Source organism: Suricata suricatta, chromosome 7 (assembly GCF_006229205.1).
Source record: "Suricata suricatta isolate VVHF042 chromosome 7, meerkat_22Aug2017_6uvM2_HiC, whole genome shotgun sequence".
Taxonomy (NCBI): Eukaryota; Metazoa; Chordata; class Mammalia; order Carnivora; family Herpestidae; genus Suricata; species Suricata suricatta.
This window is the reverse complement of record NC_043706.1, coordinates 135516571-135535281: the sequence shown is the minus strand read 5'-3', so window position 1 is coordinate 135535281 and position 18711 is coordinate 135516571. Positions and strand designations below refer to the sequence as shown.

Sequence of the window (18711 nt, the reverse complement as noted above, 5' to 3'; positions counted from 1 at the left end):
CTGCTTCGGATCCTCTGTCCCTCTCCTGCTCTGCCTCTCCCCTGCACTCTCTCTCTCAAAAAAAATAAACATTAAAAAATAAAAAGAATGATTTTGACCATTTTTTCACATGTTCATTTGCTAGTTACCATATTACATAAAATCCTTTCTTTGTAAAAAAAAAAAGTTCTATTTAAAAACATTCGTCCAACCCTATCTTTTTACGTTGGCTGATCACACAATGCTGCTCTTTTGGGGACTACTTTGGAGGGAAAATGATTGAGCAGGAAGACCACAAATGCAGGTTCAAAATGAAAGCCGACTTACCCCAGTTGCATTAAATCCCACCATTGGTGGGAATAGATAATTTGTTTTTGGAATTGATATACATGGTACCATATTTTCCCTAAATGAACTTTTCAAAAGTCCTCAACATGTAAGAGAAATGGCCATATGGCACAAAGCTTGGAACAGAGGGAGAAAGGCCTATTACTTTACAGTTTGGGTTCAGAGTTTCACTTTTGGTAGTTTTTTCCCCATTTGCTACAAAAATGGACCCCTTTAAAAATTTAATTATACAATAATGCAAGTTCAGTACAGTGAGCACAGAAGCACAGAGAGAAATAGATAAAAGTGATCCTTCATTTCACTTCCCAAAGGTAATTCTTAAGCACTGAGTAGTCAACCCAATACCCACAGAGCATCAAGACAGGGCCAGAAAGGTATCAGTGTCTCTGGAATACTCTCTGTCTTCATCCTTTCAGAAAGCTTTTTTTTTTTTTTTAAAGCTTTATTTATTTATTTTGAAAGAGAGAGACAGCAAGGGAGGAGCAGAGAGAGAGGGAGAGAATCCCAAGCAGGTTCCGTGCTGTTGGCGCAGAGCCCAACGCGGGGCTCAACCCCATGAACTGTGAGATCAGGAAATGAGCCGAAACCAAGAGTCGGATGCATAACTGACTGAGTCACCCGGGCGCCCCTTATATAGTTCCTCAGGGCCTCTTCTGTGCTGGCTCTGTGCTAACGGCTGGGGATTCACAGCGAACGGAGGCAAAAAGCCTACAGTCTGGTGGCAGGAGACAGGCAAAGAAGTAAACCTAATGTCATACGGTGCTAAGTGCTGTGAAGAAAGAGAAAGGGAGATTTTTCCAGAGTGGCGAGGGGAGGTGTCCCTGCGAAGGTGACAGAGAGCCACTCCCGGGAAGGGAGCTGTGCACGTGTGGGTGGCCTCTCAGGAAGGAGAAGTGGGTCATCAGAGAAACAATCGGCACTGAGGCTGACATACACACGGCCCAGGAGACACATGGGTAGTCAGATGCCAGTGTCGGGCCCAGGGAAGGGACTGAAGGAGAGAGCATAGGCCCTCAAACAGCAGGGGTGTAACTGGCTATGTGTGACCTTCAGGAAGCCACTCGTCACTTCCAAGGTCAGTTTTCTCATCTGTAAAAAGGGTGTCATACAAGATAATCTATCGTATGTGGTTGTTGTGGGGGGAAAATGATAATAACTGTAACTACTGTTGGACAAGGACAGTCAATAAATAGAATCAAAGGTTATTAACTCAACAGCCGACTTAAGTATAAAACAGTGAGATCCCCATGGTAAGAAATAAAAGAATCTCAGAGTCACTGCTGTCATAGTTGCAAGTGCACCTCTGTCCTCCCCTGGGCTCCGGGAGTCCTTGCGCCCAGTGCTCACAAGCATGGGAACAGCACCCCCTGGGGGAAGAGCACTTCCCTGCTTCTCCTGATGGCTGAGGGACTCTTTTTGTCCCTCGTGATTCAACAAGACTGTTTCTTTTCACACATCTGGAAAAATGGCAGAGCTAAGATGCACCTTGCTAAGATGTAAAGTACAGCCAAATGTGCACAGCCCATGTTCCTACAGTGCTGTCCACGGCTGTCGTGACAAGGACCCAGAGTAGAGGGACAGCCCACGGGAGGAGATGTGCTTCTTCAGCCAGGGGAGTGGCCCATGGCACTCCTAAGTGCTGTCGATTTTAATTAGCAAGGTTAAATAGTTTTGAACCAGTCAAAATTAAAGCTGCTCTGTGTTTATCTTTTTAAAAAATTTTCCTTTTTAAAATTTTAAGTGGATTTGCACTTAAAATTTTCCTTACTCCTCCTTAAATTCCCAGGTTTTGATGAAACTGATGATCATCAGTTCGTTACAAAAAATTCATGCTTACATCTTGTCGTGAAAGCGAAATTGGAGCATCAAAAGAAGACGGCATTATGAATGGTCTTTTGCTATCAAATGACTGCTTCAATTCCTGTTTTCTCCCCCCAATATCAGTGAGATAAAGACTTGGAATATTTCTTTAGCGACAGAACGATGTGGAATGTGGACCTGACGTGTGCCTGGCACTGCAGATTTAACCATGAAATAGGGTTAAGGTAATAAATTTGTCACATGCATCACAACCGAGTAAAAGAAACCAAGTGAACTGAATAGGGAGCGACCTGCCCAGAAGCCAGCCTTTGGAAAGCCAGAGAACAGGACGTGATCAGTCTGCGGCGCTGTCCACGGGGGAAGCATGAACCCACGTGGTGGACACATGTCACCTCTGCGGAAGAGAGGCTGAATTTAGCTTAATTCAGTAAGAAGACGGAGATTCTGACTTGTAAGAGTGGAGACTAAAATCCTGGGTCACGGTGACCCTACAAGGTGATCTCAAGTAGCTCTCGGGCCGCTTACTAGCGGCGCTTGTGCGTCATTCCTCCTCAGCTGAAATAGGGGTAAGATCGGTAATGTGTAATTCACTATTTTGGAACTGCATTCATTTCAACTCCGTATGATTTGGAGTTTTGTGAATTCATTGAGAAACATGTTAGTGTAGGGAAAAGTAGTATTTGGGATGGCATTTATTTAAAAAAACAAACCTTTAACTTCTTTGGAAAAAATACTTTTCATCAAGTAATTTAGAAATAAAAGGCTCATCAGACTCATGCTGTCGGCCAAGTGAGTGAATAACTGACCGGGTCTAAGCTCGGACTTATTTGGTTGCCCAAGGAAACACTACTTATTTATAGTAAAATTAAGGCTAGACCCGCCCATTTCCTGCAGTTAGTGACAGACGTGCAAAAAGTATTTGTGGACAGTCAGTGTGACAAACACTGTTTTAGGGAACACAAAAACAAGACAGTCTTTGTTCTTAAGAAATATAAAGGTGAAATTTGTTTCAGCTCTTTTCTCCAAATTAATTTATTCATAATTAACATGTCGATTACATAATTCCATTCTATTTATGAAAGCGAGTCTCATGGCCCTGCTTGCAAACACCTTGTAAGGGCAGTTACTATACGTGCTTGCCTGAAGGTAGAAAAGTACTATTTCATAAAATACACTGCAATTAGACATTTTCACACATTTAGATTGGACCCGTTCCATCTGCATATTTAATAATGCAGATTTTACAGTAGGGACATACATTTCTAAGAAATCTCCCTCACTTCATAGAAACTGTTTTCCTTAATCCCTTGGTGTCTTTGATGTGTTTCCAAGCCTGAATTTCCCCAAATGCTCTTGTTCCTTGAAGGCACGTCGTCTGCCTTTTGCTCTCCCCACTGGCTTTGCCAACGAACGACCCAATGTGCCGGCAAGGAGCGCATGCACCTCCAGCGTGGGAAATCCCGCCCAACGACTATGGGAGTGGCCTCTCACGTGTCTTCCCTTGGTTTGAACCCAGGCTCCGCCCCTTACCAGTGGTGGGATCTCAGGTCAGTTACTTAACCTGCTCATTTGCAAATGGGGATAATGTCAAAGCTTTCCATTAATTAAGAGAATGGGTGAGTCTGCCCGATTTTGAATCCTGGCAAGACCACGGTATGTCCTGGTAAAGCTGTTTCTGTTTGTCTGTCTATCCAGGGATACATGGTACCTGCTCCACAGTATGTGGTGCTGATGAAGTGAGTTAATCTATGGAACACACTCCAAACAGGGCCCAGGATACGGCAAGAAATGTTGGTTGTTATTACTAAATAACAATTTTGGAGAAGTCGTTCCTGACAATAAAAAGGCTTAAAAAAAGATTGTAAGATATTTTCCTCTGAGGTCTCATAAAAACAAAACTAACCCAGAAGAAACTCATCTAGTTAGGAACAGAAACAGAAGATGAAAATAATGGCCTCTGGGGTTCACATGCAAGTGATTATTTGCAGAGACTCTAAAACATGTAGCGTGAAAGGCGCCTGGGTGGCTCAGTTGGTTGAGTGTCTGGCTTCAGCTCAGGTCATGATCTTGCGGTTCGTGGGTTCTAGCCCTGCATTGGGCTCTGTGCTGACAGCTCAGAGCCTGGAGCCTGTTTCAGATTCTGCGTCTCCCTCTCTCTCTGACCCTCCCCTGATCATGCTGTCTCTCTCTCTCTCTCTCTCTCTCTCTCTCTCAAAAATAAATAAAATGTTAAAAAAAAGTTTAAAAAACAAAGCAAAACATGTAGCATGAAAATGCAAGCTGAGTGTTTTAGGACTAATTTGAGCAGTTAATTAAGAGAAGGAAGAATAAAATACTTATTTTGAGTCTACTTTAAAAAGATCAACAAGGAGAAATGTAAAAGTAAGGACACTTACTGACTTGAATAATAATGTGTTACAAGTGCTAATTTCCTGTCATTTCGCATGTGTTGGGAGAGCAGAACACGAGGAGAAGCTGACAGTTCGGGGCTGGAGGCAGAGGACCAGGACGGGGTTTAAGCACAGGGTGTCTGGAGCCACTCAACAAACCCAGGAGACACGCCTCGGGGGCTCCTTCCACAGGCGTGAGCATCATTCCGGAGAAGAAATGACAGAGAGGACAGATCTGAGGGTGCTTGTTCTCAAAACGAAGAGCGGTTGAGTTTGGAAACTATCCCCCATGGTCTAGATGGTTTGTAACCTGAACTCAGTATTTATGCCTGAAAGTAAGTCCCTTCTTGACTGTATGACCAAAGTGTTACGCCGTGGGTCCAGCAGGCTGCATGGACATAAAAGGCTTCAGACTTGAAGCAAGATTTAGACTTGTAGAATATAAGAATTGGAAGCAAATTCCAAAGTAACATGATCTAATTTTCCCATTTCCTAGAGGAAAGGTAATTCCCAAAGAGGAAGCAATTTTCCAAGGACACTCGGCAGTCTGGATGAGAACCCTCACAGGTTCGGTGCTCTTCACGTAGGAACCCTAATGTCCAACTGTTTTGGAAGTCCGAGGGTTTTATTCAGAGAAGAAATCCATTCGACAGAAATCACTTTTCCTGCTATTAACTCCAATAGCACATGCACTTTCTTAGCTGCTCACAAAAGACTCATCAGATAGTCAAGGCTCCATCTTGACAGCAGAGGATGAGGTTGCCACAGTGAATTATTTAAAAGAAGACAGACCAACTTTGAAGATTACACGAAGCCCTTGTGGGTGGTTGTGGTCAAGTCCCAGCCCTTTAGCCCCTCCCGGTTCTGGGAACACAAGCCTGTCTCCAATTACAGTCTGAGCCAAAGTCCCCATTTTCTGTGTGTACCACAGCCTACAGACTGCTTTTCTAACTTACACTGAAGTTCCCTTCTTTTCACAACAGCCGCGGAAAGCGTGTCTCGGAGACGCCCGCTGACGGCACGGCGACGCTTCTCCCGTCTCGGTGGCTCCCTGCCTCAGCTCAGCAGCGACTTCTCAGGTCACGGCGTCCCGGGGCTGACAGGGAACAGCGCGGACTACTCCTGTCAACTGGGACCTGACCTTCTAGGGCTCACTGAAGTCAGAGTCGTGGAAAACCCTCAGGGACAGGATGTGAAGGGAATCAGGCGAAACACAAAGTCTACATCGCTCTGACTATACCCACATATGGACAAAGGCCGAAACAAAAGTTTTGTTTTGGGTGGTTTTTTTTTTTTGTTAAAGTTTGTTTGTTTGTTTATTTATTTATTTATTTAGAGAGAGAATGAACAAGCAGGAGAGGGGCAGGGAGAGAGGGAGAGAGAGAGAATCCTAAGCAGGCTCTGGGGTCTGTGCTGAGGCAGGGCTGCATCCCAGACTGTGAGATCACGACCTGAGCCAAAATCAACAGTTGGATGCTTCACTGACTGAGCCACCCGGGCACCCCTGTCTGGGATGTTCTAATACAGTTTTCCTAACAACAGAGCTAGCTGGAATGTAAAGTAACAAAGCAATGGAAGGCAAGGAAGCAATGTTACACCAGGAATATCGAAGATGGTTATACTCTTTCAGGAAGAGATCTTCAAAGATGACAGTACATTGATAGCTCAATTTTCAAACTGTGAAATACTATAAACAGAAAAGTTTTTCTGAGAAACACCAGGTAAAGAGCCAAGAAGGTGCCAAGGCCTTCTCATAGAATCATCTAGAATATTAGGCACATACTCAGTGGCTAGAGAGGCTCAATGAACCTCAACAGAGCTCGATGGTTTGCTAAACAGACACAAATGTCTTCAGAAAATAAGACTTCATTTAACAGGAGGAGACCTGACTTTGTTGTTGTTTTACTAGAACCTCCTGGTGGGCATTCATCATCTCCACTTGGAAAATTCCTGATATTTTCAGAAGTGAGGAAACTCTGGGAATTGTGCCAGATTATCTCATTCTCTCTAAATTACCCATTAATGTCTAAGTTAAATAAACAAAACATAAAGAAGGTGCTAAATTCAAATGCCTTATTGCCAAAAGTGACTTACAAAAAACATGTATCAGGTTAAAAACCTTGATAAGAAGATTCGGCACGCACATGACAAAACATGCATCAATTTCTGGGAAGGCAAGATGTAAACAGTGCATCTCGGCAGCGTTTCATTTATTTTTTGACTCTTGTCTTATCTCCCCCCAACTCCTTTTTTGAAGACTTTACTTTTAGGTAATCTCTGCGTCCAACGTGGGGCTCACACTCACAACCCCAAGATCAAGAGCTGCGTGCCAGGTGAGCCCCGAGCCTGAGCTGGCCAGGTGACCCCTTCTCTGCCTTTTTGAAAGACATGTCCATTTCAGGCTTCATTCTGTCTTCTAAGAGTAGGACCAGTCATGACTGAAAAAATGAGAACTACTGTTTACTTTGGAGACAAACTGGAAGCAGATGCAATGAAATGACATCCTTCTGAGTGGTGAGCACACTGTTACGTGTGTGGGGGGGGGAGGGAGTCACAATCAGAACTCAACATGATGGAATCCAAGTTTTAAATCAGAAACTTTTTGAGGACAAGGCTTGTGTCTGCTTCCTAATGAGCATTTCAGACTACATCACAGAAACTAGGATTTACTCTTTTGTTAACAACACGTATATTAAGAGCATTTACCACAGTGTCTGATGCATGAGTGCTTAATGAATACTTGCTATAATTCTTCTTCCTATCACTATAGGCAACTGAAAGACTGTGGGTTTGCATTAACCTCACCAACCTGCCAGGTGACAAATAATGGGATCTTAGAAGATGTCTATGATGTGAAGACCTCGGAGGGCTGACACACTGACAAAACCTCTCCAGCCTACTGTGATGCATTGTTGGGAAACGTTTACCTTGTGGCCCGTACTGGCTCATCTGTGGACCGTAGGTCCCACTGGAGTTACTCTGCTGAAAGCTACCGATTCCAGGGTGCATCTGGCCTCCAGGAGAAGGATGAGGCGACATGGACGGTCCTGTCTGTTGAGGTCCATACTGAGACATCTGAGGGTTTCTTTGTGTGCCTGCCATAAAACCTAGGGGAGAAATACACGGAAATATGTAAGTGCAGGCGACAAAACGGACATGGGGGTGCGTGGACCGTGGAGGGGGGAAGGCTGGGGCTCGGAGGCTCCCCTAAAGGAACATATATAGGGATTTCAGACCCAACATGGGGGACGCGGGAGGGTGCCCTGCGGTTCCCCTAGTCTTAACTCTGAACGCCGGTTAGACTTCCTGGAAAACCCAGTGGGTCATGGGTGGGAAGAAACCAGGGAAAGGAGAAGAGAGGAAGGGCGAGCAGGAGGAAGCTCCCTTGGAGATGCGGCCCCTACACGAAGCCACAGTTACACCCGGGACCCTATTATCCTGTGAGCCTTCCGTTCCTGCCAGGCCGATCCCGGGGAGGCAGGTCTCTGGCCCCCCACACACCCTGCCCTTCTCGAGGCCAGGCTAGCTCCCTCCTCCCCCCTGCACGGGGCTGCTCTGCTCCTCTGGTCTCCTGAGTGGCCACCGGTCACCTTGACTCCGAAGCGCTGCAGCCCTTGGAGCCCTGTCTCAGACCCCCTCGTCTGGTCCCTGTGAACAACAGGCTGGTCTGATGCAGATCCTGCTATTCCAGAACCATCTCGGACTGCTCCCGCAGCCTGCCAATGGCGCCGGCCCTCACCCACGTGTCCCCATTAGATACCTCGCCCTCCCTCCCCTCCTTTCCTAGGGGTATGCAGATCCCGCTGCCTCTGCTGCTGCCACCCTCTCTCCTCCTCCGCTCCCCTCTGTCCTTCTAGAAGCCTGGCCTGCACTCATTTCCCCTCCCCCCATGCTCATCTCCAAGCCTCAGGGCCACCCACCCTGCTTTGCTCCTTCCACCTCACTTTGGCAAAGCTGCCAGAACGATCGCCCGGGAGTGAAGAAAGGAAATAGGAGCACATCCCTGCATGACCGCCCTCGAGGCTTCCCCGGGAGCCCGGAAGCCACATGGGGACCTCGGGGACTCGGGTCTGTGGGCTGCTCAGCGTCACACGTTGTGGTCTCACTCCGCCCGCTCCCTGTGGCTCCCAGCAGCACCTGTCAACAGGGCCCCGGGGAATGTTCCCCCATCGGCCGGGCCCTGCCCCGATGCCCACGCGGCCGTTTCTCACTCGCGCTTCCTCCCGGCACTCCCTGGAACCGGCCAGCACTGCCCCGCGCTGCCCACAGCTCGGCCCCTCTCTGCCAGCTCAGCACCGGCTCTGCGAGGGCAAGGATCGGGTCTGTCCCAAGGCTGCTTCCCCGGTGCCAGCAGGTGTCTGGCACGTGGCAGGGGACGACTGCTCGAGGGGGCGAGTATTCAGTTCCTCGTGCGGCAACACAACATAGTAGGTGCTTGTTAGCAGAGCGCATCCACGGAGCCAGAGCGTCAAGGTGAATCGGTCATCAGCCACTCCGGCAAAGAGAAGCAAGAAGAATGAACTTCAGGGAAAGACCCATTGAGACAGGGTCCAAATCAGGACCCGTATCTAAGAAAAAGCAAATCCCATCAAACTAGCAGGCTAAGAAAGGGCAGTCTGAATAACGGCTCCCGGGACCCAGGAGTCGGGGTTGGTGACAGGTCTCATGTGTCAGGTGAAGACTCTAGTTCCCTGCAGAGTGCGTGGGGCTAGGACGGGGAGAACCCAGAGAAGTAGTTTCTAGAGAGAGTCTACTGAGGCGGCTGGAGGGAAATGGGGCCCAGATCCAACGTCAGCTTACAACCTGGGGGATAAATGGGGCAGGGCATGTACAGAGCCCGTAGTTTGTATTTCCGTTAGGGGGAAAAAAAAGATCTTTCTACGTGGCTTCGTCTAAAGAGACAGAATAAAAGAAGAGCTACTCCATTTATTTATAAGGATAAGTCTTATGAAATTGGGCTCAACTGGCAGCTCCTAGATATAAATCATCATAGAAAATGTTTGCTTTTTCAAATCTGAAAACAAACAGAAATCAGAGCACTGAAATTACTATAAATGATTGCATCTTAAGATGTTTCATGAAATATTTATCTAAGCTTTACTATAAAACTCTCAAGAGTTTCATATAGAGTCCTGTTTAATAAAAAATGTATTTAAATTCCATACAGACTGTGTGGGTTTTTCTTTCTTTCAGAGAATGGCCGCTGTCTTCTTCATTAGTTCAAGAAAATAACACAGGTCCTTTTCTGGAGCATTAAATTTCACTTCAGCCATGAAAGTGTCCATGCTGAAGGATTTAGGACCTCTGATAATATAGTACATCCTCTGGTTATTGCTGCCTCTGGGACACTTAATAGGCTTAAGGTTTGTTCAAATGAGTTCTAAGACTTCTTACCCGGGCAAGTTAGTTCTTTATTTCTGACTGTTTACTCAGTCCTTAAACATATATACGCCATGTTCCACTTGAATTCCCTCACTCATCACTGGGATTCTGCAGGAAATCAAGTGTGCAGAGAGACTCCAAGAGAGGCGGAACACTGAGGCAAGATCCAGCGGACCGTGCCAGGGTTCCAGTCCTGTGACGCAGACCCAAGGTCCTAGGGGTAGAGGGAGCCCAGCCTCCTTCCACAGAACTGAAACTCAGAAAGCCGTTCTTCTTCGGTGGTTGCTTTTGCAGTGGCACTGCTTACAAACGCGTCCTGAAATCTCGTTTGGTGTTTTCGGCAAGACTCCTCTCTTTACACGTGTTCCCCAAGGGGACGGAAGGAGAAGGTGACACCGTGCTCCTGCCTCCCTTCTGAGCTATGGCCGTAATGGTGCTCATCTGGGAATACAAGGCCAAGACTACGGTCTGCTTTGTGTCATCAGCTCAGACTCTACTGGGGGAAGATGGATACGTAAGTAAACAGGCTACACGGGGTGGTGATTGAACGGGTGTGTGACCGTCAGCCAATCCTCATTTGTCCGGCCTCGGTTTCCTCATCTTAGAACAAAGAAGACGCCGCTGTAAGATCAGGGGCGATGGTGCGTGAAAGTGTTCTGTGAAATGCGGTATCGACAAGGATGTGGTTTATAAAATGCCACAAATACCTTTTAACCGAACCCCTCACACACATCCTTTCTAGCCTGAATGAACAAGCTCGTTTTTATACGTTTGCTTTCATTTAAATACACGGAGTCCATGTTACTCTGGTCCTTGTGTAACTCTACAAATCCCAAACAGGATACGGAAGTTTAAGAAGGTGTGCGGTCGGTTCCCTCTCCCTGCGAGCTTCTGTTCCGAGACGGCCAGCGGACACCTGAGGCCGTGGCGAGGACTCGGGGTGCACTGTGTGTACCCCGTGCGCTATGTCACTGCCCACACAAACGCACCTGTGATAAAGCGTAACTTGTAAACGGGGCACGGTAAGCGATTAACAGCAATCACTACGTGAACCAGAATAATATATTGTAATAAAACAGTGAACATGGCCTCTCTCTCAAAATAGCGTACAGCACCCATGCGGCTCCTTCCTGGGATGGCGTGAGAGGACACAATACCGACACGATGACGAAGGACGCGGGCGTCGTGACGTGGCGTTAGGCCACCACCGACCTCCTGACCATCAGGAGGAGGGCCGTCTGCTTCTGGGGTGCGGCTGAGACCCGGGCACAGCAAAACCACACATGAGAGGTGGGGGAAGCTCCCGTATCCCTGTCTCTTACCGCTGAGCGCCCCTCACCAAGTACCAACGGTTGTTAATGCACGCTTTCAGAGGTGGTTTATAATTTGTGTTTGATTCTGCAGTTCTCTTACCGTGAGTAAAGGTGAACATTTTGCTTAATAGCTGTTTTTAGTTCCTTTTCTAAAACTATTTATATCATTCGCCCACCTTTCTGTTAGTCACTCTGTCCTGACTGTGAAGTGTTTCATCTTGCGGATACGGCCTCTGTTACGGGAGAGCTGTATGGATCCCCGAGGCTCGTGCACCGGCCATCCGGGGGAGGGGGGCCTCCGCGGACACTCGCGGCGCACCGACCAGGGGCGTCTCGGCAGGAAAGCGATATGATCTGACTTGCATTTCTAAAGCGGATTGTGCTAGAACCTGCAGCATGAGGAAGGGGCTGCAGGGCAGAGAGGCTGGAACAGAGGCCTGGAGGCCGGTGAGGAGGCAGGCAGAGTGACCCGTATCACAGGATCACAATTAAATGCCAGCAGCAATCCTACTGGGAAAGGCTTTCGCTGTGCACAGAATTGTATTTTCAAAAGGCTATTGAATATCACCAGAATCTAAACAAACTGATGAAAACTTTGAAGACAAAAGTTAGCAGAAAATGAAGAATGTCTTCATTTCATCCTAAAGACAGAAACTCTGCATGTCTATTATTGGTTTCCTCAACTGCAAATTAGGGCCAATTGCGTCTACTCCATAGAGATGGTGTGGGGGCTAAATGAGATAATCCACATGAAAACCTCACGGCGGGTGCCCAGGAGGGCGGGCTGCCAGTGATCACTAGCTGTTGCTGTTGTTACAGACTCAGGGCGGGGATCGAGACGGGCAGCAAGGACAACGCAGCCAGGACCCGGAGCCGGAGTGGTGCCCGGTCCTCCCGGATCTGTTGTGCAGCATACGGCAACTAACTTAACCTTTCTGGCCCCGGTTTCCTCACCTCTTAACTCCGCAGGAGGAGGAAGCACTTAAAGGGGACATTTCCAGCTCTGGCTCTCAGCTTTGGCTGAAAGCATTCTCTTCCCTCTAGGAGAAGTCGAATCAAGTTTGTAATTTCTGTGTACATTTATTTGGGATGTTTCTTGCTTTGTTTTGATTTTAACCTTTATTTTGGGTGAAAGAAATGTTAAAATGTTTCCAAAACCTCAAATTCCAACCAAGGATTGTCTACTTATTTATGGTGACATATTTGATTGTATTTTTGCTTCTTTTAGAAAGTTATTATAAAACGGCAGCTTGCAACGTGGTTTGTGAATAGAAAAGCTGACAGCTGAGAGAATAAAGCTGCTTTTTAAAAGAGGTGTGAAGTTTTTCTAGTTAGAAGCCATCCGAATTTAGAAAACCAAACTTTCTAGTAAGGGAAATTTAGAAAAGATAAAATGCACTTCCTATATATTGTCAAAGTATATTTTATTATTAGATGTACTATGGAATTGTATGTCCCAAGTAACTATCTAACGTGGGGAAACACAAACTTTGGAAAAAAGTACTGGATGAGATTATTATTTACATTATATAAAATACTTACTGAAAAATCATTGACACTGCAGATGAAAACAGAACTTGTACATTTGATCCATACAGTAGATCCACAGGTTTATATAAATGAATTTAGGCTTGCTCAGTCCTTCATTACGTGTGCACACAGTCACACCCTGTGGTACCACCACGTTCCAAATGAAAAGACATATACTCCTCATATGAAAACTCAAAGGTGCCCTTTAGGGGGAAAAAAGAGAGAGAGGAAAACCTATGCTCTCAGAGAAATGCACTGTAATAGGAAACACACTCTCTCTCTCCGAGGGATGTTTGGTTAAGCATCCGGCTTTGGCTCATGTCATGATCTCATGGTCTGTGGGTTTGAGCCCCCGCAGCAGGCTCTGCGCTGACAGCTCAGAGCCTGGAGCCTGCTTCGGATTCTGTGTCTCCCTCTCTCTCTGACCCTCCCGTGCCCACGCTGTCTCTCTCAGTCTCTCAAAAATAAATAAAAAACAAAAAAATAAAAAAAAGTAAATTTGGCTGAGGGGCAGATAAAGCTGATGAGCAGGGAATGACCATCAAATGAGCGTCCAAAGCCACTGAGCCAGCTGCCCAGCCACGCGCAAGGCCCCGGTACAAGCACAGAGGAGAAGGGGCCTGCCCCCGAGGGGTTCGCGGGCGAATGGGGGGGGGCCCTGACATGTAACGAACGACTGGGCGTATGAAGAACCGACGAAAAGAGAAGTTCGGGCACTCTGTGGGGGGAAGAGGAGGACCCAATTCAGACTGGGGACCAGGGGAGCGTCCTCGAAGACGGCCCCAGCGATGGGCAGGACTGACCACCTGAGGCCTAACATGGAAACAGAAGTGTCCAGCGATGTGGTGTCACAGTGCCCATGCTCAGAAGCTCCAGGCCTGCGCTCGGCGGACTCCTCCAGGCCCTGGGGCCCCGTCACCCGGCCGGTGCTTTTCCCCCGGATAAACACTGTGCCCCTTTCTCCAAGTCCTGCCTTGCCTACCTTGTAACCGCCAGCAAGCCACCAGCGGACAGCAAAGGGCAGTGCCACCGCTCACAACGTCCAGCCCCCTCGCCATGAGCACCCAGGCCCACGGTGTGTCCCTCTGCGTTCGCTTCCTCTCAGAGGAGAGAGGTCTCTCACTCGGACACAAGGCCAGCGGCTCCCTTATGCTCTGACTTCAGGGATCTGTCCGTCCTGCTGGTTCAAGACCTGACTCTTGACTGCTTCACAGAATGAAGTCCAAACTTACTAGGTCAGCACTCGAGTCTTTGGCCTGACCTAGTTCTCCAGCCTCACCATGTTACACGGTCCTCACGGTGTCCCACTCGGTTTTGACCATCAGACACTTTTCCTCCCTGTGGGCGTCAGGTTGCGTGAGGCCTGCCATGTCCTGGCGCGTTCATTCGCTTAATCAATATTTACTGACTGCCTCTCACGTTCCAGACGGCACGCCATTCATGTCAGTAGCCGCGGACATTGAATGGACAAGGATTAGTGCCAGGAGCTTTGTTCTTCATTAGCTCATTTAAACTTCAAAACAACTGTGGAGACGCTGAGGCTCGCAAAGTTTAAATCGTGAATTAAGACCTTCTTAACCACCACCCACAGTTAAGAAATCTATTTTATATCACGATCCAGTGTGTGTACGGGAGCACGTGTCTATATATTCACAAGCAGGTTCACACATATACTGTTTCACGAAACAATTTCTACCCGTATTGTGAGAGATGCACTCTGGTATTTAAAAAAGCATTTCAGTTAAAAAAACCTCACTAAATGGGAGTCACTGTTTGGAAACAAAATGCTCGACTGTGTCCTCTGTGAATCTGCGGTTTTCACAGCGGGCCCACGAGGCCGTTCACCGCCGTGCAACAGACTTCCTGGCCCCGCCGCCTGCGATCTTCGACCGCATTCCTTGGCCTTCCAGAAAGCACCACGCACGACAGCCGGGGCAGAGCGGCTACCACACGGCCACCACTACCGGCTGGAGCACCTGTCTCTCCCCCAGACCAAGTACCGCGGCTTTAAAACACGTTTCCTTTGCGTCTGTGTCCGCAGGGCCATGAAGGCACCTGGCACAGAACCGGAGCCAAATACACGTTCGTACTAAACAGGAAAACATCTTAATTCGAGCCCCGCTTACTTTTACTTTACAAAAGAGAGCTTAATAAATGTTGTGGCCTGGCTCCCTAATGCACAGGATATTTGAAGAAGCGTCTATCCAGGGAAAGGAAGTCAGCGCCCTGAGGAAGGAGTCACTGCCGAAAGCCCAACAGGTGGAAAGCCTGGTTTTTGCCCCTGAATCTCTGCCAAATGCTTCCCCTCTGTCCATCTCCACTGTCACTTGTGGTTTTGCCACATACAGTTAAGGCGACTTTATGCCAGTCAGTCAGCAGTGAAGCCTCAGTTTCCTTTTCTGGAACACGTGGATGACGGGGAGCCTACATCCTAAGGTCAAATGAGAAAACGTCACAGGCAGCAAGCAGCTAGCGCCTTCACACGGCGCTGAGGCTCAATAAATCATAGCTCCTATTATTCATATTATTTCAACACAACCCACCATTTATTTCCTGTCTGAATGGTTCCAAGTTTCCAAACTTTGCCAGGCTCCCCTACAAACCATTCATCCCAGTGGGGCCCAAAAGTGCTGCAAGTCCCCGGACCATGGGTCATTCACCAAGGTGACAGATGCCACACCCTGCGAGCCTCCTGGCGCATGGCCTGACGCCCTCCCCGGGGGCACGCGGCTCCCTGCTGCTGTGCGGGGCCGGCCCGCTCTACACCTCCTCCGGCGGAGCCAGGCGTACTGATGGGTCGCTTTCCTCATCCAGTTGACTATCCAGAAAGCATTGCCCTTTCCCAGAGAGCTAGTTCCAGAAATAACTGGCCAGCCCTGGGATTTGGCTCAGAGAAGCTAAGTGTGTCAGTTTTAGGCCACTCAACCAACAGCTACAGTACTGATGAGCTCGGAGCGCAGCAGGCCGCCGTGTATGTCCTTCCTGATCCAGCACATTCCCCGGAGTGTGCCTTTTAGATGGGGGGGGGGTGGGAGAGAAAGGAGGGAGGCAGAGAGGGAGGGAGAGAGAGAAAAGAGGGAGGGAGAGAGACAGAAAGAGAAGAAAGAGAGAGAAAGAGAGAGGGAGAGGGAAGGAGAGATGGGTGGGAAGACAGAAAAAGAGATACAGAGAAATGGACTGAAATATCAAGATTCTTGTCAAGAGCTTGAATGAACTGATTCTCAAGGTAAAGAGCCAGGATCTTGCCTTGTTTACCACTGGATGATAAGCACTTATGACCAATGCCTAACTTGATAAACATCTGTGCAAAACCGTCAGGGGTTGTGTGTCGGGGTGGGGTGGGGTGGCGGATAAAGAAGATAACAATTCTCTTACTACAAGGAAGAACACCGGAGACCTCAGGCCAGAGGGAGTGCTACTTGCGTCTCTGGTGGGGGCCCTGAAGCTCCTGTGAGAAAAGGCGGGTCTTAGCCGGGCTGGTTTCCGCCGCCCAGCCAGGCGGATGCTGACTCCAAGGGCGCACTGCGTTAATTCGGAGAGCTAGCTACAACCTGGTAGTTTTTTTTGAAAGCCATCTTCTATGTATCCAATAGCTAAAGATGGGATGGAGGCGGGGTTGCCAGACTCGTACCTTAGTCACTTCGTCTCCATGTTAAGGACTGTTTTCTTTAGGGTCATTCTTCTAAATTTGTATTAGTATCAATGGAAAATTCCAAGACGGACCATGTATTCTTACTGCACGGCGGTGTAGTATCGTTAAGTCTACGGAAAATGCTACTGGTCTCTGTTACAGAGAGTGAGCGGGGGAGACATTTTCCCTTCCTCCATTAAAAAAACAATCGCCTCCTTGCTACCTTAGGAAATTGGTCTAATAGCGAATTAGCATTTCTAAAATGTTTCTTTATATTATTATTAGGTTAAGTGAGTTTTCAGGACCTTTCAAATTTTTTCTTCAGCATTGTGCTATTTGTGGTTTATTAAGTGGACGTTTTCTCTGGTTTTACAAACAGCATGTTATAGAATTCTCTCATTTGTAAAAAAGAAATCGTTTTATAGGAAGGATCCAGCATTACTATCTAAACCTCAGTGTATCAAAAAAAGAAAAAAATAAAGGAAAAGAAATGGATTTATGCAACCACTATAAACAGTCACATTTTCCATTTTGGACATGCAATGAACACAGAGTATTTTTATGCGAGAGGAGTGAGGAAAAACTTTTCATGGGGCAAGACAGAGATGCAGCTTATCTGTAAAAGGCCTTGAAAAATTCTCAAAAGTAGAATGGAATTATATTTAACTTAAAAAGCTAACTGGCCAGTAGGCATATTTGGGGGAGAGGAAACAGGGAGCAGAGAGCTTCGTGAACCCAAACAGGCCACGGCGGGTCATCACCGCCCCGAAGCGGTCCCCGAAGCGCTTAGGTCCCACCTGACGAAAACGCACACCTAGGGTGAAGCGTGTACAAAACTCACGTAGAAACGAAGCCAAAGAAATAGTCAAGCAAAACTGGGAAATTTCAGAATATGAAACCGGGAGGCATTTTAACATGGCCCTCAGCCTCCAGCGGTATGTCCTTTTCCTCTTCATGCAGCCCGAGAAATTGTGCAACATTAAGTGGTGCGGACTTTAAATCCTGTCGGAAAGCAGAGTCAGACGCAAAGCTCGCGCCACGGTGCGTCCTGGCCGTGACAGAGGGAACAGCCGAGGCGCGGTGAGCGTGCCCGGCTAATGCCGGCCGGCGCGGGGGCCCGGGACCGATTACACGGCAAACGTGACTCCTTGCTCAGGGGTGCCGGACACCAGGGAAACACCCAAGGTTCCGTAAGCCACCAAAAAGCGAGGCACGCTTTCCCTCTGGCACTTGGACACTTCGTTTTCATGTTGGCATCTGTTAAAAATTCACAGAACTGCCTTGTTTCTCCGAGCCGGTTCAATAAAAGATGTTTCCCCACGTGTGTGAAATAATGGTCACACGCCGCACCACCTCGGCGGAGGGTCTCCTGACCATAAAGCCGGACAGAGTGATTTCTCATCGCAAATAGGTGTCAGGTTCCCAATTGGGGAGAAAAACGGATTTTAAAGAATAGTCTTGTTACATCTGAATATCTCCAGTGTTTATTTGCCTGCCTGCTCCGCTGCACGACATGAGGTGCTTGGAGGAAGCCGAAACTGATGACCCGTTCGAGGCTGGGCCCCGGGCCCCCCAGTGCTCTCCCGGCTGTGCTCTCGGGTTAACCGGGAGGATCGCTCCCTCTTCCCTCCCTGCGCCGCGGCGCCCCACGTTCGGAGGCACAGACGCGAGCGTCTAAGTTCTCCCCATCTGCCCCCGACAGAACCCTCTCGGCTACTGACATCATCGATCACCGGGCAAATGAGAGTCCGGGGAAGCATCAGGCTGATTACCCAGATGGTGGATGGGGGCTAAATATCTGGCCTTTCCTTCCACAAATCTTTCCGGCTGAGCTGCACACGTCCGCTTCGGTGCTGAGCGCAGAGGCAGTACCGTGTGTGCTGCTATGTGCTGGAAGGAGCAGAGGAACTCCGTTCCAAGGCTTTCAACTTCAACCCAGGTGTCCCCTGAGTCACCGTGCCCGATGCTTATGCTTAGTATTAGTGTTTGCACAGGGCTTCGCAATTTACAACCTTCAGATACGAGGCTGCATTCGACCCCCACAACAAATCCCCGGACACTCTGATCCTCACTTCACATATGAGGAAGCAGAGATTTAATTAATTGTCCAAGGTCACAAAAGTAGTTAGGGGTAAACCCTGTGCCTGAATTCAGGTTTTTTTTTGTTCCAAACTTCCTGATGATTAAAGCGAGGAAGGGGCGGCTGGGTGGCTCAGTTGGTTAAGCGTCCATCTTCGAATCAGATCATGATCTCATGGTTCATGAGTTCAAGCCCCGCATCGGGCTCCGTGCTGACAGCTTACCTCTCTCTCTGATC

At 48.1% G+C, this 18711-nt stretch overlaps 1 protein-coding gene across 7 annotated transcripts in view; it reads right to left on the bottom strand.

The window, feature by feature from the left end:
* ARID1B (AT-rich interaction domain 1B) overlaps positions 1-18711 on the bottom strand; it is a 385639-nt gene that overhangs the window by 66427 nt on the left and 300501 nt on the right. For all 7 annotated transcript variants that reach the window (XM_029944117.1, XM_029944118.1, XM_029944119.1 and 4 more), the window contains one exon: positions 7466-7645. In XM_029944117.1, coding sequence (XP_029799977.1) covers positions 7466-7645 — 180 coding nt within the window. The remainder of the gene's footprint in view (positions 1-7465; positions 7646-18711) is intronic.